Source organism: Camponotus vicinus, unplaced genomic scaffold (genome assembly GCF_025532165.1).
Source record: "Camponotus vicinus isolate PSW18456_S1 unplaced genomic scaffold, iyCamVici1.0 SCAF_12, whole genome shotgun sequence".
NCBI lineage: Eukaryota > Metazoa > Arthropoda > Insecta > Hymenoptera > Formicidae > Camponotus > Camponotus vicinus.
This window is the reverse complement of record NW_028141948.1, coordinates 11,519,005-11,540,411: the sequence shown is the minus strand read 5'-3', so window position 1 is coordinate 11,540,411 and position 21,407 is coordinate 11,519,005. Positions and strand designations below refer to the sequence as shown.

Below are 21,407 nucleotides of genomic sequence, written 5' to 3'. Positions count from 1 at the left end.
ACAAGAAGATGTTATTACGTAGTGACGAACGTTTTAATAAATTGAATTGATTATACAGAGTCGAAGCTAATATTTTTTCAGATATAAAAGCTGAATGTAAAACAATATTTAAAATAAAACAATATTTGTTAAGATGTTATTTCAAAATTATTACGTACCATTTAGAAAATTAATGAAAGCAGCACGCTATAATATTATTCAAGTTTCACAAGCAAAATTATTAATTCAAGATATATATTTTTCATTAAATTGTAAGTATGTAATAAAAATTGTTGTACATTAATTGTGTGCGTTATATAAGATGATAAAATTTCAGTCTTATTTAATATATCATTTACAATTTATTTCTTTGAGTAAATTTGTATTATTTGCGTAGAATGATTTATAGAAATATGATAAAGTATTTAGGTGTTTTTCTTAGGAACAGATTATATAATTAAAATTATTTATGTAATATAACGTATCTAGTATTGTATAATTTTTTTATTAACAATATTTTTAAAAGAAGATATATATTTGTTAAAAGAATATTTATTTTATATTTATTTTATATTTTATAAAATGTAAATATTAAATAATAAAAATTAAAAATGTGCAATACACATAAAATAAGGAAAATTATTCACACAAAATTATTCAATTGCATTCTGGCATTCGTGATTTTCTAACTGCGCATTGGAAAGTTATGTAAAGTAAGCGGCAGTACTTGAAAGAGTGAAGTCACACGTCTGAAATATTTTTTTCGATACGACGTATTTTTAGATGAGTCCGCGTTGATCGTTAATCATCACGTATTTATTATTTGCTCTTTTTGATAACATAACGGTGAAGAAATTTATATCGGTCATTACTTGTTCAACAGTTGCATTTAGATTTGCATATAACTTATATTTTAATAATTATTGTTATTAATTGCTAATATTCATCTACACTAGAAATTGTAAATTTTAACTTTTTATTCAATTTTGCTTTCTCCCTCTTTCTCTTTTCCTCTCTCGGTCAATGCATGTTAAGAAATTTTAATCTGGATATCGTGCATTTATTAATGTAAATTTCACGATTAATTGTAAGCGGATATGGAAGGAAAGATATGTTTAACTTCAAAATATGTAATGTTTTCTTGGCTTATTTGTATAAAATTTGCAAATAGTTAAAATATGTACTATATTTTTTATAGAAAAAGAAACATATTATATCATATTTATAAATGCAAAGAATGCACAAATTATTTACATTGATCGATACCTACAAATCGATAGAATTTATTACGTCAGAGATATAATCTTTGTCACCATGAGAATAATAATACAGCATGCGATGTAATCTATTTATAGCATGTCTCACTATGAGAAATAATCATTTCGTAGACTATGTGTAACACAGTTTCATAAATCGTGAGAAGCATCCACGCAACTGCTCCGTAAACAATTGCAGAGATTCTTCTCGTAAAGAATAAGCAGTCATTAAGTATGTTGACGTGTAATCCATGACATAATACGTAATTCGCGAATGTTATCGTCTTAAATATTATTGTATATTATTACATAAATATTAATATGTTAATAATATATATTTATTTAATTCTGTAATGTTTCTTTCTTAGAAAAGCACAGATAATATAATATTATCATTTTAAATTATAAATTATCAAATTAAATTACAAATTATAAACAGTGGATTAAATTTACAGAAAGCACAATTTCTACACCGTCAAAGAATTTCTCACCGACTAATATTTACTTTGGCATATACTTTTTTCATTTCCCATGAGGGAAATTTTTTCATCGCAGCTTTTAGTTGTATGCGGAAAGGTAACTGACCATTTCACGGATAACAACGGCCACAGCTAATCTTTGTAATTCTCTCCGCTGAAAAATTTCAAAAATGGTTTCACATTGGCCGTTAATGGAAATATTAGTGGGATTTGAAACGGCGTAAATCGTTGCTAAAACGTAATAACGGGTATCAGCGGCAAGAGAAATTCGCATAATCTCTTGATCGCTCTCGTGAGGGCCGCTCAATCTCGTGAGAGCTCTCCCTGGAATGAGGATTGTTTTTACGATTATGCACACCGCGCCTCTGTACATAATCATAAACCGCTCGCAGTGTTCCGAATGAAAGCCGATGCGAGAAGCACGCTTTAGCTATGACGATCCACTAATTAGAGAGATAAATTTTCGAGTAATAACATCGAAATAAAATCATGTATGTTAGCGAGTGCATCGTAATTCCGATATTTACGGTATTACTCGCTCTCGGCGGCTTCTGGATACAAATTATTCATGTAATTTGATCTCCCGCTCATCACACATTTCATATAAAACTCCGATATTGCTATAATCATTGCTATAATCATTTATGGATATGTAATATTAATATTTAAAAATTTTCTCCATTTAATATTATTTTTTCATATTTTTATATCGGCTTTTTAATGAAACAATATTACTTTGATTATTAGCGTGTAAAATTTTGATTGAAATTTAAATTAATATTTCATTTGATTGTTTGTGTAACTTTTAATTAATTAATATTAATATTATAATTAATATTATGATTATACCTAAACTCTCTTTAAAGTAATTTATTATATTTTAAATTATTTATTATAATTAATAAAAGCATACGCGTATATTAATAAAAACTTGATATAAAGAGCCGAAAATCGAGATTTCTTTTTTAGTACATTACGATAAATTATATGACCAACTTGATTATTTTACGTCACGATTTACTATGTATGGAAGCGCGATTTTAATTGTGACATTTTTTATGCTCAGGGCAAATGCGGTTATAAAGCGGCTATGAAGGATGGTGGCGTTGAAAACAGCAAAATGACGTTATTCTACGACTACAAGGCATTAATGACTGTGAATTGCGAAACGTGTTTCTCATTCCATTCAGGTAATCTATGTTTGTTACCTCTCGCGAAGCTCTCGACAAAATTGTGGTCTGCAATGACCTACATACTACTCGATCGATTCATTTTCTTTCAACCATGCTTGATTTACAGATTATAGATTCTTCATAAATCATAAAATGTGTTGAATAATATGTGAAACATGTATGATGATGAAATAAAGATGAGAGATAAAGCGAGGTATTATTTATGCGAGCTTGTATTGCATCAACATACATACATATATATAAGGATATATATAATAATTATCAAAACTGTTTTTTTTTTACGTTTCATTTTTTTACAACATTACAATGAGCAATGTGCAATCTTATTAAATTTAGTCACGCTCACCCTCCTTTAATAGTATACTATTGTCTGCCAATGCTATACGGTGGCATAAAATACTTGTCCCCTACGAGTTCTGCATGTTAATCGAAGAAACGTGTTAGCATGCGGAATATCGACATGCGTAAAGAGAAGTCTAGTTAATTTTTGGATAAGCAATACGTGAAGGAATTTAATCGAATAAATTTAATATTAACCTTTCTTTAGCCACTGTTAAAATATTTACATTAATAATTTATAATATATAGAAGATTTTGCATATGTATTACAGATTTATTGAAGATTCAGTTATATATTTAAAATGATAAACTTTTTTTGTATTTTAATTTCAAAGTAAAATAGACACAACATATTAAACAAATATATAATATCCATAAAATTTTACATGTACTGTTTTCTCGGAAACTATTAAAGATAACAAAATAATATGTTCTCTTTGAGTTTAGTTGGTATTCTTTTAGAGAATAAATAGGATATTTTTTTTTTTAAGACAGGAAGACAACTTCCATTTTTTTTAGATAAAATTGTGTGTTTTTACAAATCATTTTCTTTGTCATTCTGGGCAATTTTGCATAAAAGAATTATGATAAAGTAATCGAAAAATGAATATTGTATGTGGAAGAGATATTTATATTATCCAGAAATTTCAAGGAAATGGTAGATTTTTAAAGAGTCTTTTAATTTATTATGCGGATTAATAATTTATTCAATATCACAAGTCTTCAAATTACAAACAATTGAGAAATAAAGTGCTGCTGTCTTGTATATGTCATTAAATGCTGTTCTCTTCAAAAAAATCACGCTCTTCGCAAAATATTCTATTTAAATTTCGCGCGTACTAAATCACGTGTTATGTTTCAGTCACGTGGCCCATCGTAGCTATACGTGGCAACATCGCACTCGGCGTTGCACATTCATGGCAAGGTCGTCTCGCGCGCTATGTGTTACTCTCATTCATTTCCTGTGGATATCTCAACGAGGAAGCATGAATTAGTAACAAGTAAGCATCTTTTTTTCTTTATGAATCGGATTTACAAATCTCAATGAACTTTTATGAGAGCATGAATATATCGACGAACGGCGCGATAAATTTTTCCTTTTGTTTTAGTCGCTCCGATAGTATATATTCGGGAGAAAAATGAGCGAGTTAATTGAAAATGGTACATCGAGCGTGGAACACGTGGCCAAGCGTCTCACATCGGAAGAAATCGATAGGATGAAAGCACAAGATTCCCGTTTGGTATCCGAATTTCGCGCGAATCAACTCGAGAGGGATGCGAAGAAGCATTGGGATTTATTTTACAAGCGTAACGATACTAGATTCTTCAAAGATAGACACTGGACGACGCGAGAGTTTGACGAGTTGCTGGGTTTGGCTAGCAAAGAGAATCAAAATGTCTTCCTCGAAGTGGGATGTGGAGTCGGGAATTTCGTTTATCCGTTAGTAGAAGATGGATTGAAATTTCGAAAAATATTCGCATGTGATTTATCTACAAGAGCAATCGAATTATTTAAGGTACATTGAATAAGCCATTGTTGAAAATTAGTGCTAATGTTATTCCATTAAATTAATGTGCGTTAATATCTCATTATAGAGTCACGCATTATATGATCCAGCTATAATGAAAGCTTTTCAAACAGATGTTACATTAGAGAACTGTTTTTCTGAAATTAATTGTCCAGTTAATATTACAACTCTCATCTTTGTATTATCAGCTATTCATCCTGATAAATTTCACAAGTACGATAAATACATCAATAACAAAATTATTGTAAAATTCTAATATTGTTAAACATGCAATTATTAATTGCTTGCATTTTTTGCTTTTATTAGAGTTGCACAAAATATATACAATGCTCTTGATACTGGAGGAATATTACTTTTCCGAGATTATGGGTTATACGATATGGCACAATTACGTTTTAAACCTGGACATAAAATCAGTGAGAATCTCTATATGCGGCAAGATGGAACAAGGTAAAATTTTCTATTCATAAAGTAAAATTAAATTTTTGAAATTTGATTTTGTTATATAATGTATAGATTTCTGTTTCACAAAATTAATGCATATTAATGATAGTAATGATATTAATGATAGATATGTCCTTTGGATTTCAGGAGTTATTATTTCTCTGTAGACAAAGTAGCAGATTTATTTGTATCTGTTGGTTTTCAAATACTAAGTTGTGATTATATACAGAGACGTACAGTGAATTTGAAGGAAAACATTGATGTTCCGAGAATTTTTGTGCAGGCAAAATTCAAGAAATCTTGAATATAAGAATAAATGGTAATTCTATTTTATTTAGCAATTTTAGCAGTTCTAGCTCTATAAACTTTTTAATGAGTATATTTTGAAATGTAAAATTTTATTATATTGTAAAGTATATTTATACTTGTTTATTGATATTTAAATGATGATTAATGAATTATCAGATTCAATGATCGAAATTCCTGCAGTACTGATTCTTCTATTAATAAAATTCTGTATTATTTTTTACCGAAATTTATTTTAACATAATTTTTTAATTTTTTTGCAGATAATACAATAATTCAATAACATTACATTTATGGCAAACTATATAAGAATGTTGAAATGGAGATGACATTTTATACATATTGATCAAAAGCTTATGGGACTCTAATAAAAATGCTATTAAATTTTTTATAATATTATTTGCCAAAAATCTGAATTGCCAACATGTATGAATTGTGATTTACAAAAGAAAATTGGTGTAACATAATCAACTTTTAGTGTAAATGTACGTACTTGAAAATTTCTAATTTATGTATTAATTCATTTTATATAATACACAATGATGACTAGCATAGTTCAACTGATACAACTCTGACGACAATTTAATGTTATAGTCTTTCGTCCCTATCTGACATTTCTAAAATGCATATATTATATTTTGAATCTATTGGTGCTTCAAATAATTTAAAGACAATATTGTTTTATGTTTTAGAGACCTCTCAAACATCAAATTAAGTCATGTCAAATACTGTAAATCTATGACATTTAATATAAAGGTACATATTTAAATTTTTATTATATATGTATTAATTTATTTTGTATGATACATAATGATGACTATCATAGTTCAACTGATACAACTCTGACGACAACTTAATATTATAGTCTTTCGTCCCTAACTGATATTTCTTTATTCATATATTATATTTTGGATTTATTAATTTTTTAAATAATTTAAAAGCAATATTTTATATTTTAGATATTTCGAATTGAAGCAAATTGAAGCCATATCAAATACTGTAAGTTTGTAAAATATGTTTTAGATAATATATATTTTATAATTTTTGTATTTAATATGTTTTAATGATGTATATATATTCATTATATTGACAAATCATGATATAATTATATATTTCGTCGCTACCACTGAGAAAAATAGCAATTAATATATTCTTAAAATAATGAAAAATGATTACAGAAAATAAATATCATTATATATATATTATAGGAAAAACTCTGTGATCGTAGATTCCATATAAACAATTCATATCAACAAAGTGATATGGTAAGTTTAATGTTTGTACTTTTTTAATTTTTTATATATATATAAACATTTCATGATGATTTAACCATCTTTCGCATGAATCGTGATTATTATATTAGCTCTATCTGACAGTTTTATTATAAATTAATATGTTTTCATAGACCTTACAGCATTATGAAACTATAAATTTTTTTATTGTTCATAGGTTTATGTTGGGATATAAATATAGAGATATAGAAATTATTTATATATATGTACGCTCTATTATACACATGGTGAGTGTAATGTTAATATTGCACAATATTAGCATTATTTATATAAAATATTAAATGATGATTCTCAACACCATCTTTCGTATGAATCCCCTGATTCTTATTAATTTTATCTGATGTTTAACTCGTTATCAATTCATATTTATATTTAACTATTTCTCATAACACAAATATAAATCGCAAATTACTATATTGTTGGCAGATATCAAGTTTCCTGCGTTCCTAACATTGCTAAAGCGTCGCGTAGAAATACCAACGGGACAATTGATGACGCGCGAACAGTAAAGGAAGAAAATCGAAGGGAAGCTGCAAGGCTGCAAGAAAATCAATTTTGTGCAATGCAAGTTGAATAAATAATTCGAAAGCATTTCTGCTTTCATTTTAACTATCTTTCATACATGGATGTTGCAGCTGTACTAAAATCCTTTTATTAATTAAAAAATATATTGAAATATTTTGTTATTTCAATCTTACGGATAAAATATAAAAATAATATTGTTATATATTATCTTCATCCGTTTTGATTCTTCAATCTTTACAGTGTCCCTATTTCCCTCATTATCATTTATAACACAATTATATGTGAATGTTTAAAAATTTCGAATTTTATTTATAAATTAAAATTAAAATCTTTGATGACTAAATTTAAACTCGTGAACTGTGTCGTTGCATACATTTTTTTAAATAACCACTTGTATTTAAATTGCATTCAAAAAATATAAAAAGCAGTCGTTTTTTATTAATGTAATAATCGTGATATCTACGGTAAAATAAATTGTTTTATATAAGATTTAAAATTTTTTTAGTAATATGTTAAAACCACGTATTTATTATTGAATCTTTATCACTAAAGAAATTATATATTTAATTTACGGTAGTCTTTCTTTTTGTGGAAATATTACAAAGCACATACGTGTTCTCCCTAGCAGTAGTATATAATTTTATTAATTCTGGCAGTACAGAGTTAGAGTAAATAAATTTCAATTTTATATTTATGAGTGTAGGTAAAATAAATATAATTTAAAAATAATAAAAATTAATTTATTGTAAAACTTGCATGGAAGTTACATATGCCTTAGTAGCTAACAAGCGATAAAAAACTGTTTAATTTATTACCATCAGTTATATTAATTTTTACTGTACATATTAAAATGCGCGATATCGCGCAGAAAATTTTATATTATTTTATTGTATTCATACACATAAATTTAAGTAAAAATTATTAATTAGATTTAAATGTATAGTATTATCGAATATTTATATTATTATGATATTATTTTTATAATATACAGAAAAGTTTGTGTAACACACGCACACCTACATTATATGTAATTTTTTGAAGTTCAATCTGCGTAAATTTTGTAAATTCACCATATTTATAAAAATAATTTGTTTTAAAATTAAAAATAAGGATTTTTCTAAAACTATTCAAATAATTTAAATAATATATTGAGACAATAATATTTTTAAAAAGAAATTCGTTTTTATTTTGAACTAGCAGCATGTTACATTTGCGTGTAAAATATTTTTTCCAAATTTATTTTTTTAAAAAAACAATTATTAAGAATTTTACGCACATATGCATGGATATGTTGCAGAAATGATCGCATCAATTAATGAGTTAAGAAAATACAGTTAAAATTCACATGTTTAATAGTACATAAATTAATGTAATTTTATATTTATTTTATATTTATGTTTATACACACACATATACATTTGATTCTCATTAATCTATTTAATCTCGTTTAATTTTGGTTCTCTATTGGCAATACACGAACCTTATTAAATGTAATTAATTGTATCTGACATATTTAAATTAATTACCATAGCATATTATACTATCATTTATTTATAAATATCATGACATTAATAATCCGTTAATAAAATGGATTCAGAAAGCGTGTGTTGAAATATTAAATCATATCGTAACCTATTAGTTTTTGAATTGGAGATGCGGACAACAATAATCTAAATCGAAATTGCAACAATAATTTTATACACACACATTCAAGTGCACAGATATCATTTTTTACGTAACATAATGACTGATGCATTGTGTCGCATTTTTTTCATATCTAATTTTTTGCTTATATAATTATGATATTATTTTTAAATTAAAAAAAGTATATCTAATAGATACAAGTAATGTTTCCAAACTATACAAAAACTGTCGAAGTAAAAGGGATCTATTTTGTGAAACTGAATTCATAATCTTTGAAATCGGGGAATGGATGTAACACTTCCGACTTCCTTTCCATGCCTTTCTATTTCCAGCATATAAACAGCAATTTGTAATTCACATAAAGGATTCGATCTTTCTAATCCTTCTAGAATTAAATATAGTCGAATGTAGTGTGAAAACAATTTTAACAAATCTTGAAATGGCATTCTTTATTTTTCTATTTTAACAAGAGAATTACATACATTACGCTCTTCTTTTATAAAATAATATTATAATTTAAACAATCTTTGCTTTTTTCAAACAGAAGAGAAATTTAGAATTTCTGTTTTATAAATGATATTTTACTTAATCTTATATTTATTATATATATATAAGAAATTTTAACAATAAGCATTTTTCACAATCGTATACAAATTGCGTTAATATTTTAACATAAAAGATTTAAGACCTGAAAATTTATGTTAAAATATTAATGCAATTTGTATACGATTGTGAAAAATGCTTCTTAAAATTTCTTACGAAATGACATAATTAAATGAAGAAGCATCTTATGAATGACAAGTCATGATAAATATGGATAGACTTATTTTATCGTGTCACAATTTATTGCCCATTTGAGCATATCATTTAGGATTTAATGCAAACATTAAGATTGCAAATGAATAATAAGACTAAAGACAGTTATCACACGCTAATGTTAAAATAAAATATTATGTGTTAAAAATTGATTTGAAAGTGTAATCATTGAAACACTTTTGGGAACGTTGTAACACTTATTACTTAAATTGATACCGTGTTCCAATTAATTTCACTTGAATAAATTGTCCGCAATTTTGCAGAATATTATGATTTTACTTTTGAAATTATTTTATTTAACATACATATACTATATAACTAATAAATTTACTTTATAATTACTAGTAAAAAATTTAGTTCAATTAATAGCATTGAATTAAAAAATTATATAGTATTTTTATTGATTTATTTATATCGATTATATATTTTTTACATAAAGCTGTACAATAAAATAAGTAAAATTAATTAAAGAGTCATACGCCAGATCTCAGTGCTATTATAATAATTCATGTATCAATAAAATAAATACAGATGATTCATATTTGTTTCCCCCATTTTTTTAATATTACATTTAAAAAACGCGCACAATTATTTACGTTAGAGATTCAGTGTTGTTTTAATTTATTTTATTTATTTTACTATTTTACTATTTTACTATTGTAAAAATAAGAGAGAGGGGGAGAGAGATCATTTATTAATTTTATTATATTTTTAAATTTTTTATACATAAAGCTGTATATTTTTAAAGGTTCTTTTATATAAAATACAAATTGAATTATAATCTAAAAAATATTAAAGATTAGTTATATATTCTATTTTACAAAATAATAATCTAAATTTTGCAAATCATATATAATGGGATTTTAGATATCCTTTTACGTCATATAAACATTTTGTTTTGTAAATCAGTGACAATAATAGACGTAAAGAACTATGCAAAAATATAAAAATAAAAGTGCTTTTAGAAAAATTTAGAGAGAAATATGTGAATTTTTTACGATCTAAACCGTGAACACAAGTTGATCTTTTTCCTGTTTATAGGAATTTAAAATGCGGCGCCGAAGGTGATGAGCGTGAGCCTAGTATTAATCGCTATTTTATGCAAACATGTCGTCTTACTAGCGTATAAATTACAATTTTAATAAAATTTAGTGCAATCGACGCCGAAAATAAATACTTTGTCTTTAAAATTGAGGTCATGGGACTGGCCACTCTAATTTATAAACGCAATTTTACGGCGCCATCATGAATCCGGATTTATATAAATATCGAGAATAGAACTTTATTTTCAAGTGAATAAATATCCTTGATCTTTTCTGTCAGATAGAAACATTTAATCCATTCAGAATTCAAAATTAATTGTGATATTACTTTCTTATGATTTATTCGAGATGAATCTGAAATATAGATATAAAACTTCTTATTGACTAATAGAAGTTTATGCAATAGAATTTATGACTGGATTCTGTAAATAATTGTAAATCCAGTACAAATAAATAATTATAAATAAATAGCTGTAAATCCAATACAATATAATGTATTCTTTAATTGTATTAAGAATTCTAATTCTAAGGGTTTAAATAATGTTAATGCAAATGCGAATATCTTTTTAAATATAAATAAATTTATATAAAAATTATAAGTCGTTAAGTATAAAATATAAGATAATATTATAATTTTTTAACATTGTAACTTTATTTAAAATTATGTTATTATAGAGTTTCTATTTTAGATTACTAATTAATTAGCATAAATGTTTGTAAATGAAAATCAAAGCAAAACGCATATGTTCGGTATTGCCGGTTTTAAACTGAGACAAATTCGTACGTTATGATTAATTAAATTTATGGATGTGAACTGAATATTTAATTGATTAGCTTTTACAAATGCAAATTCAAGCAAATTCAACAAAATGAAATTCGCAATTTACGATTCCGTAGTATATAAATGTAGCAAAGTAGACACAATGCAGCATAGACTGTATTAAGAGTTCAGGAGTTAATAATTTGTTGCGTTTAATAAACTCGCATTCTTTAGTAACACTAAAGAAGTTCTGTAAATTATTCCTGAAATGACTACGACAAAAAACACTTTAAATTCCAAATTTTTAGTATATTTTATTTCACCGAAGATAATTAAGAAGCCACGATAATAAGAGAGCGATTTAATAGCGCATTCCAGAAATATTTATCCATCTGAAAAGACGATTGAATGAGACAAAGTGAACCAGACATCATAAATTAATTTTATTTGACCGAGATTTGTTGTATATTCTATTTTAATTTCTTCTGCAAAATTATTTGTTTTCATGCCACTATAATCTAGATGATTCAGCCACAAAACTGGTATAATAACAGAATCATATTTGTAACACACTAATTTGGTTTCTTTCTGCTGGATACTATGCATATGGTAATTTTATTTTTTTTTGCTTTTCGTATTGATACGGTAATTATCAATACTCGAACAAAGTGATAATTACATACAGCTATTATTAATACAAGTAATTATACATATATATGATTTCTAATAATATTTTAACTATATAATTTTTAATATTTTGCTAGTTGTAATACATTTATAATAATAATTTACGAGAAGTTTTTCTATAAAATTCAATTTAAATTTCGAATTAATTGTTGATATAAATATGTGTTCAAGAAATCTTTAATATTTATTTATTGTATTACATGATTTTCTAAATAAAAGGCCAATCTCTCAGCTTTCTAAAATTTATTTTTTTCTATATATATATATATATATATATATATATATATATATATGTAGTACATATATATAATAAAACTATACGAATCATATTACGAAGTTATACTGATTTTAATCTAGAGATATAACAATTATTTAATATTTTCTAATTTTTAAATGTTTGTATATTTTCATGCTTATAAACATATTAGCATACAAAAGGTATAAATGTACTTTTGTAAAATAATCGCAAAATACAGGTTTTAGTCGATATACTTTTTACATGGTCGATATACTTTTTACGCTTTACAATTAGTTTATTTTTATTTCGTACCTTGACTGCAATTAATTTGCGCATTGAAGTTCACCGAGTACTTTACAGACAGATACGTAATACATGCAGTAATAATTATGCAGGCATTATAAAACACTTTCCTCCGTGTTTGGCAGATTGCCAAGGTCCCTTGCCTCACCCAAGCTCCATCCATCGAAGGTGCATGAGTACATCGCGGAATACGGGATGTCTTGGCGAATCTCTACGATGTCTATATGACGATGACGAAGACGACGATAATATACGCCCACAGATTACGTATGAGAAAAAAAGGCGTGTACAATATGCGTCGTATAACAACCCTCATGTAACGGCTCGCAGATACGCGCAACATGCAACACGCACACACGCGTGCGTCCTCGTGCATTGATCAATCGGGCTAGGACGCGTATAGATAGAACGCATGGATCGTCGGGTATATAAGCAATCCGCCGAAAAGCAGAGGCATCACTCAGTTACTGTTCATCAGCAGCTGATCTCTCATACGATTCAAAGGATCCAATCAACTATGAAGTGCTTTGTTGTAAGTATTCCGATAGATCTTCTCTGATATTTTGTACGCATTCGCTGATATAGCTAAGGCAAAGAGTTAAGCAAGTTAAGATTTTGATAAAATATTCGTGAATTTATGATTTCGTATATGTTGGTGTGATTTATATATCGTGCCCATGCATTCTGATAGGTTGCATTCTAATAGATTTTCACTGATAATTCACTAACTGATCGTCCTATGCCGTGTTAGTTTAATCATCGCGCGGATATCTGTAAATCTATCAATTTGATCAACTGCACATTCTGAGTTTCTTTAGATTAAGCCCTGGTATTTGTGTTTATATGATATTTTAATATTTTCTCATATTATTAATAGTAACTAATTATCGATGATTTACTTTCTTTTACAATTTTTTTCAAAATAGGTCCCTGCAACATCTATTTTGATATTTGCATCTTACATTAATTTTTACATATGTGATGTTGTATAAATGGTTCATATTTAAAGGTTAATGGTTCTTTTTAAATATTTTCAGATTTTTTAAATTGCGAATTGTATCTCTCCGTAATTTTATATTTTATATTTATGTAACTTGAATATATATATTTACATATTAAATATACTTACACATTTACTTTGTTCATAAAGGCATTTATAGTGATTGTCAATTAATCATAAGATCCTGTCTCTGTTTCATGCGTCCTACAAAAATTATATGATGTTTTTATATCATAGTATATTAGTTGGAAAATAGCTTTTTATATAAATCATCTGGCACACATTATAAAATATATATATGATATGAATTCGATAAAACCATTAGCTATGGATTGATTAAAATTTACTTTTTAGGCTGTTCTTCTTTTGGCTCTGTTTGCCATCGTTATGGCGGTGGAACAGGTACCTGAGGTAAAGAAGGTTGTATCCGCAGAGAAGGAAACGCAGGTCGACGATGCCACAAGAGACAAGAGAGGCCTCGTATTAGGCGCGTATGCACCACTCTCATATGCAGCACCATATACATACAGCAGCTACAGTTTGCCGTACGCGTACCCCCCGTACGCCTATTCCTACTACCGTTACCCTTACTACAATTCTCCCTATTACGTAGTTTAAGACGCGATGATCAAGACATAGGACAGATCATGGAAATCTTGGAAAATTTTGCTCCAATTATGTACATTCGCTCAATCTTTAATTGTCCCTCAAATTCTCGGTAACCATGAACATGTGAGTTTAAGTGGCTACCAGCAATCTTATCATTGTATTCATTCTAATAATAAAATAATATTAAGTATGTAAGAAATGTGTGAATTTTTTTTCAATGAACTGTACGAAAAAATTCTGTCCCTTCTATAATTTTCCTTCCTGGAAATTTTGAAAGCCTAAAATTATATTTGGCAATTATGTTAATTATTATATTGTTTATAACAGAATAAATGACTAATTTATTAAGACTATATATCATTCAAAATGATATATATTTTTGAGATATTTGATAATTATAAACTATTGCATTGCAAATTATTATAACTTGCAAAAATAATTTATTATAATATTAATCTTAATATTAATCTTCGCAAAATATTAGTTTATTTGGAATACTGTCCTTAAGCTATCAAAAGTATTATTAAAAGTATTACAAATTTTAATGATTTTAATGACAAAAATATATTAATTCGAGCTAAATGTAACCGCAGATCGTGCATATATCCGATATACAAACATCATTTTCACAGTCAGATTCGGCGAGTTTATCGCACATACGTTTGCTCTTTCACGTTTAATATGGATGTATAATGTATTATCTCGGATTGCAGTGCAGATTTTCAGACATTCATGCAGAAAGACGTTGAGCGAAAGCGTTGACATTATTAAGTTGCGAAAATGAATTGACGCTCGTAAACGCGTGTGCACGTAAATAGGGTTGCATTAGTATCGTCGTGCTTCACCACCAGCCGTGGACATTGACATCAGTTTCACTAATGCGACATACCTATGAATTCCATATCTGGCACAAGAGCAGTAGGAAATCACAAACGCACAAGTAATACATCTCTTTGAGTAAATCTGCGTAATATAGAGAAAACAAAACAGTCAGTTTTAACAAATGTCAAACAATGCATGCTTTCCATTATCATAATATAGATTCCGGAATATTTGTATAATTTGAATTTATGATAACAAGAAATTATTGTTTTAATATTTCTAGAATAAGTCTCCTAAAATATAAAATATGAATTTTCTTATATTCTTCTTCAAAGCACTATATAATATAATTCTTTTCATGTAATTATATTAATTCTTTGAATATATCTCAAAGCAAAACATAACGGAATTTTGTATTAAATTATATTAATTGCTTTTGTAAATTAGTATTAAATTAATTATAATTATTTTTGAAATAAAAAGATATAAATATTTTCTAATTTTTGAAATAAAGAGATATATATTTTCTAATTATTTTTTGTTTATTATGTAACATTTAAAATATAATCCAAGAAATATTTGAAATAATTAAAGGGAGAGAGATTTAAAAAAATATTTTTATATTTTATATATGTACTTATTACTTATTACTTTTCAAAAAAAATTCTTAATTATTACTCTATTTAAACATATATTATTAATTAGTATGATAAAAATAATAATAATTTATTTTTAATAATTTGCTGTGTTCAATATTATCTTTAACAAATTTGAAAACCTTGTATTTAAAGATCATCCATAAACCAAAATATAAAGTTTTGATCGATGTCGAAAAATCGTCCAAAACGTGCGAAATATTATTCTTTTATAGCGTCGTTACAACATTATTTCATGCATTTTAATGTATAATTAAGTCGCGTCCTCACTTCCACATGTGTCTATTTACCAATTCCGCCATCGAAGAAGGACACGTGAGCGATGAGCGAATGACATGCCCGATGTTATCCAATTTTCGATTTCTGTTTTACGCGATACTAAATCACATAACACTGCAGGTATCCCGAATACATATGTTAAAAAGGCAATGTTTCGGGTGTTCGGATGCAAATTTTGATTTACGCGTAATCGCACGTTACACAATACGAATATATCCCTATAAATGAGCGCTTATTCCGTATTCTCCGAGACCGGAGACTCACCTTTGCGACTTTCACTGGAAGACCCGGAGAAGAGCCGGACAAGCGTGACAAGAATCCTATAAACGAGTTCGCTGTGTTTTCACGCAATAATGTGATCTCGTCGGAAGTTCACGATATTCTTTTCCTTCACCGTCTCACATTTCTCTATTGAGAATAATTTAAGGACAATTAGAAGATAGGGAAATGATTATAATATGCAAGTTTCGAGCTCTTTTCTATTTACTCCTGTGTTATATTTCGCTGCGACAGCGAAGGAAAGATTTTGCAAACTTCATCTTGATAAAAGAGAGAAAAGAAGAAACACGATCCTTCCAGTGCAAAGTTGAATTTATAGCAATAATTAAAATATTATTAAAAATAAGTCTTACGATTTTAAATATCCCTTCGTTTTTGATAGACTATTTTGATTTTTACATACTTTTATTCACGCTTCATTATATTTTTCTTTACAAGATGCGCAGAGATTCAATAAAGGTTTTTAAAAGAACAAAAATATTTTTTTTCCGGTGGTAATAAGTCATGCACAGTGTTATTAATTTATGTATCGAATGAATGTATTTTTAATTATATTTGAATGCTTTTTATAAGATATATTATGCATTCTTTTATTTCAAATAAATGGCAAATATAACATGTATGTTACAAAAGATTGTTGCAATATGTATATTATCTAATTCTCATTTTTTCTAAATAATTAATAAGTTTATAAGTATAGCTCTGCAATTATGTAGTATTTTTGTATTTTTACAATTTTTTCAGTTTTTAGAGAAATTTCAATGTTATATAGCATTTTATTTAATATTAGTAATACAAAATAGATTTTGCTTGGCAATTTCAGTCGCATTTTGTAGCGACACATATTATCAAGAATAATAGATCTTTGTAAGCGATAGCAAAGTTTCGATCATGGGATCGCTCCGATTATATGATGTACTTTGCATCGATATGTATAACATCACAAATCCGTAACAGTATTGCTTAAGCTCGATCGATGAAAGCCAGTAAGAAAGTCTATTATAATTCGTGGATGGTCGCGACCCGATTGTATTTATACATGTGCAGGTATGGTCGCAGTTTTAGTCAGTACGGACTTGTCCATCCTCGAACAAATTAATTTTGTGCAGTAGAATTCAATGTCAAGATCTCATTCATGCAAAGTAACACAATCTTGAAAAAAATAATTGGATTGTCTTAGTGCAGTGTTAAGTGTGATAAGAATTATATGGGTTCGAAAATGCGGCCCGTTCTGGTGAGTATGTAACATTAAGGCTTAGATCAAATTATTATATCCATTCGTAAATTTCTCTGTAATTATGTAAAATTATATTATATTAGATTATATTATACATATTACATTGAAAATTATATTATATTGTATTAGAATTTAAAGTTTCTTTTAATATTTATATATAAAATCTTATTGTATTTCTTTATCATGTTTCTTTATCTAACTATGTATGAATCTTTTATATAAATTTGTGTCAGTTATACTTTATAATACATTATATACATTAATATACCTTAATATTTTATTAATATAAACAAAATAAAAAATTTTATATGTAAAATAAGATATGCATTTCTTCTAAATAATAAATTAGTGAATTTATTTTTCATATTTTATGGCTTAATTAAAATAATTTTATTCTATTTCACACCCATATTTTTATTTTTATTCACACAACGCATTTATTTTTATTTTATAAGAAATATATATTCTTAGGTCATTTATATTCTTGTATTGGTGCTTTCGCTGACTCAAGCTGAGCAGAAAGACAAAGTGCAAAAGCCAGAAGTTACGAAATTGGAAGTGGTGAACCTTGGCGAGATCGAAGTTACGCCTAATTCCGAGCAAACCGATGTCCAACGGAAGAGAAATTCTGGATACATCCACAATAAATCGAATCATATTTCTTCAAATGCTCGATTGCGCTTTCAAGGTCATCAATCTAGAGGTCGAATCGTATCTAAATTCCCCGGTCAATTAAGTAGACCGTTCACGAAATATGGACCACCGAGCCACTCGACTTCCGGTCCAATCACACAAGGATATCGTTCTCAACAGCATCGAGACAAATTACAACATCACGTCAGTCAACAACAGTCGAACAGTTTCCATGATGGATTGGCGGAGCAGGAAGTACCGAGTCCGATCAGAAACGTCGATTTCGCGGAAGTAAATCCGATCGCCAATCAAAATAACGAGCCGTTCGGCATGCACACGGCCAATTATTTACCACCGCAAAATCAAAAAGTTCCAGCTTATTCTTCAACGAATAATTTCGTTCCGCAGTCATTACAGAGTTCTCACGACACAAGTTTGCAGAATGAAAATTTGGTACAGACTCAGAATCATCAGATCTCCGACGCTGCGCTCTTTCTGTCTGAGAACGCGCAAGCGATTCAACAACTTTACGGTTCACCCGCGAACAATCAGGATTTCGCGCCTAATCAATCTCAAGATATCAACAATCAAATTCAGAATCTGAATCAATTTGGAGACTTTGAGAGTACCTTGCAGAGCTCTCAGGAATTTCGGGGCGCGTTGCCACCGTATGCATCGGGAACACTTAATCAAGAGACTCTGCAGCAGATTCAGTCTTTGGAGAAAGATCGGTTAATCGTGCAGCTGCAACAAGCTCTCGCTCAAGCCCAGACTACTCCGAGCACGGCAGGAAGATACGCTCAGAATCAAGCGAGTTTCATTCAGAATCAGGAACTTCTAGAATCTATAAGTCAACAAATGAAATCGCAGATTTCGACGCCGCAAACTGCAGTTTTTGGCTCTGAAAATACCGCTCTTAGTCAGTCGCCTTTTTTACCAGGAACTACGGTCAATCCTTTGAAGGGATTTTCTTTTAACTATGGGGTTTCGACTACCACGCCGATTACTCCTACGACAACGGTGACTGGAATACCGATCACTCGACCTCCGCAACCATCTAAAAGTGACGGTACTACTCAAGTATCACCGCAATCTGGATCAGCCGCGGCTGGATCTCCTGTAGGAATTCCAGTTTACGGCGGGTTCGTACCAACCATCATTACGGGTACAAACTTAGTTCCTAGTTACGGTACAAGCATCTTTACATCTATCAAACCTATCCAATCCTCCGAGACATCACCCACTCACTTTGGGATACCGATTCCTACGGAACCGTCTCAAAAGCCGGCAGAATTGGCGCCATCAATCCCATCAACGACAACACCTTCATCCACCTCTTCTGCTAATCAACCAGGAGCTGCTTTTACACCGGTAATCACGCCGGTAACTTTGCCAGTTCAACCAATACGACCTGTTGCTCCATTACATCCTCTCGCGACGCCGGTACATCCAGTCACTTCTTTGCTGCCTACAAATCCAATATATCCAGCGCAAGTCACCCCCGCTATAACATCTAGTATCCAACATACATACGGCACGCAAACCGCATTAATCAACCCTATTCTTTATAAACCTATCAAAACAATATATCCGGTATATTATTATCCCAATGTTGCATATCAACTGCAGAAGCCTACCTTGTCGAATTATCCATGGAATTACGCGCCCTCGTACACACCGGCGAAACCAACATAAATATGGAAGTAAGACGTCCTTATTCTTCGCGAACTGGATCGTAAGTCTATGGTAACGAGACTGACTGTTTACTCGCGCGGAAAAGAGAGAAGGAGAGATTAAAAAGAAGAAAGTACTGTAAGGAGAATTATTATCGTAGTCGCGTGATTCTGATATGCTAATAATGCTGTACCACATTGCCTATTAACTTTTCTTACATAAACGATTTCATTTTCTTCTTTTCAAGAGTTCAAATTGACTAAAAGAATTGTGCAAATCTACTTTAATAAGAAATTTTATTTATTTATTTTTATTAATAGAATAGTTTCCTTATTGCATTTTTATTACACAATTGTTAAGTATAAGTAAAACGCACAAAACGTATTATCTCTATTTTTTTAATTGTCTTATCATATGAACAATAATGTATATTTAATTCAAACTAATTATTTTTATTGCGCAACTGATTTATTTACATAAATTTTTTCTAATTATGATGTTTTAAATTAGTAGATTATAGTTATCTCAGAAAATTAATTATAATAGAAACTTTGAAATTTTTTGCAGACTCTCATACACATATACATGTATGAAAAATTATCTATTAGTTTATGAGGAATTTTATGTTCTATAGTGGCATTATAAGTATTATAATTTCTCCACAATCCACAAATAATCATGCATTGAAATGCAGTACGCATTATATTATATATACAAATTCGAAAACTGCATCATTTGTGAGTGTTATACTTTATGTTAACTTTAGAAAATAAAAGATTTACCTAGTTATTTTGCAGCGCTTGAAATTAGTATGTACGTTTTGTTATTGAAGAGTTACTATGATGATTGTTCAATATATAACTCGTGCCAAGTGTACTCTTGCATCTGTTATTGCGTACGTACATACATATATACATATTTTAAATGTTTTCAAGAAAAATGTCTATTTTGAAACGATAATGAATGCAGTTGTTTCATTGAAATTGAAATTTTGTTGAATAACAAACAGGTTATTTTTTAATTGTCGGTCACGTATGAAAGAAATTTCATCATTAGCCATACGGATATGTTTGAGAACATTATTTATAGAATAGAGATTCTTGTTGATTTTCTAGGCAGTGTATTTTTCCTATTTTCTTTTATTTTTAAACTTAGATTAATATATATGTTATACTTAATAAGAGAGAGTAAATCATCTATGAATGTTGATTTGATGAATATGTATGACGTGAAAAATTTGTTCTCTATTTTTGTCATAGATTTATCGCATATGTAAATATATATGTTATATTTATTTTGTTAAATAAATATTTTTCTACTTTGAAGAAGAAAACGGGATTTTCCTTTATTTTAAATTAGATATTTATAATTGTTTAATTTTAGTG

At 28.4% G+C, this 21,407-nt stretch overlaps 2 protein-coding genes, 1 long non-coding RNA gene, 2 other non-coding genes and 1 pseudogene across 7 annotated transcripts in view; all 6 read left to right on the top strand.

The window, feature by feature from the left end:
• Nucleotides 1-4,236, top strand: part of LOC145962458 (uncharacterized) — a 345,107-nt gene extending 340,871 nt beyond the window's left edge. Inside the window, exons 2-3 of the long non-coding RNA XR_014435860.1 lie at nt 2,781-2,904; nt 4,109-4,236. This is a non-coding gene — a long non-coding RNA (uncharacterized LOC145962458). The remainder of the gene's footprint in view (nt 1-2,780; nt 2,905-4,108) is intronic.
• Nucleotides 4,145-7,549, top strand: LOC145963345 (tRNA N(3)-cytidine methyltransferase METTL6). 2 transcript variants are annotated; one of them, XM_083085183.1, is made up of 11 exons: nt 4,145-4,247; nt 4,356-4,763; nt 4,843-4,988; nt 5,082-5,225; nt 5,367-5,538; nt 5,789-6,010; nt 6,218-6,281; nt 6,485-6,524; nt 6,734-6,790; nt 6,975-7,044; nt 7,244-7,549. In XM_083085183.1, exons 2-5 carry the CDS (start codon nt 4,386-4,388, stop codon nt 5,521-5,523), a joined length of 825 nt encoding a protein of 274 aa, XP_082941309.1. In that variant the 5' UTR covers nt 4,145-4,247; nt 4,356-4,385; the 3' UTR covers nt 5,524-5,538; nt 5,789-6,010; nt 6,218-6,281; nt 6,485-6,524; nt 6,734-6,790; nt 6,975-7,044; nt 7,244-7,549. The 2 variants fall into 2 exon arrangements, with proteins under 2 accessions (XP_082941309.1, XP_082941310.1); XM_083085184.1 differs by lacking the exon at nt 6,975-7,044.
• LOC145963602 (small nucleolar RNA snR60/Z15/Z230/Z193/J17) lies at nt 6,053-6,145 on the top strand. The gene has a single exon (XR_014436210.1). It is a non-coding gene; the product is annotated as a small nucleolar RNA snR60/Z15/Z230/Z193/J17 (small nucleolar RNA).
• On the top strand, nt 6,328-6,416 carry LOC145963601 (small nucleolar RNA snR60/Z15/Z230/Z193/J17). Its single transcript, XR_014436209.1, has one exon. It is a non-coding gene; the product is annotated as a small nucleolar RNA snR60/Z15/Z230/Z193/J17 (small nucleolar RNA).
• Nucleotides 7,550-12,990: 5,441 nt separating the features above from the next.
• LOC145962902 (uncharacterized) lies at nt 12,991-14,641 on the top strand (annotated as a pseudogene). Its single transcript, XR_014436027.1, has 2 exons — nt 12,991-13,365; nt 14,188-14,641. The product of XR_014436027.1 is annotated as an uncharacterized LOC145962902 (transcript).
• A 3,044-nt stretch (nt 14,642-17,685) lies between these two features.
• On the top strand, nt 17,686-20,043 carry LOC145963371 (uncharacterized). Its single transcript, XM_083085222.1, has 2 exons — nt 17,686-17,712; nt 18,187-20,043. The coding sequence occupies exons 1-2, from the start codon at nt 17,686-17,688 to the stop codon at nt 20,041-20,043; spliced, it is 1,884 nt and encodes a 627-aa protein (XP_082941348.1).
• The last annotated feature ends 1,364 nt before the right edge of the window (nt 20,044-21,407 follow it).

What these genes read in the sequence shown, in the direction of transcription:
- LOC145963371 (XM_083085222.1), top strand. Translation starts at nt 17,686, where the DNA reads ATGGGTTCGAAAATGCGGCCCGTTCTG. An exon ending in CGAAAATGCGGCCCGTTCTG is followed by an intron (nt 17,713 to 18,186) that starts GTGAGTATGTAA and finishes ATATATTCTTAG; the next exon opens with GTCATTTATATTCTTGTATT.
- LOC145963345 (XM_083085184.1), top strand. Translation starts at nt 4,386, where the DNA reads ATGAGCGAGTTAATTGAAAATGGTACATCGAGCGTGGAACACGTGGCC. An exon ending in CATCCTGATAAATTTCACAA is followed by an intron (nt 4,989 to 5,081) that starts GTACGATAAATA and finishes TGCTTTTATTAG; the next exon opens with AGTTGCACAAAATATATACA. An exon ending in ATGCGGCAAGATGGAACAAG is followed by an intron (nt 5,226 to 5,366) that starts GTAAAATTTTCT and finishes TTTGGATTTCAG; the next exon opens with GAGTTATTATTTCTCTGTAG.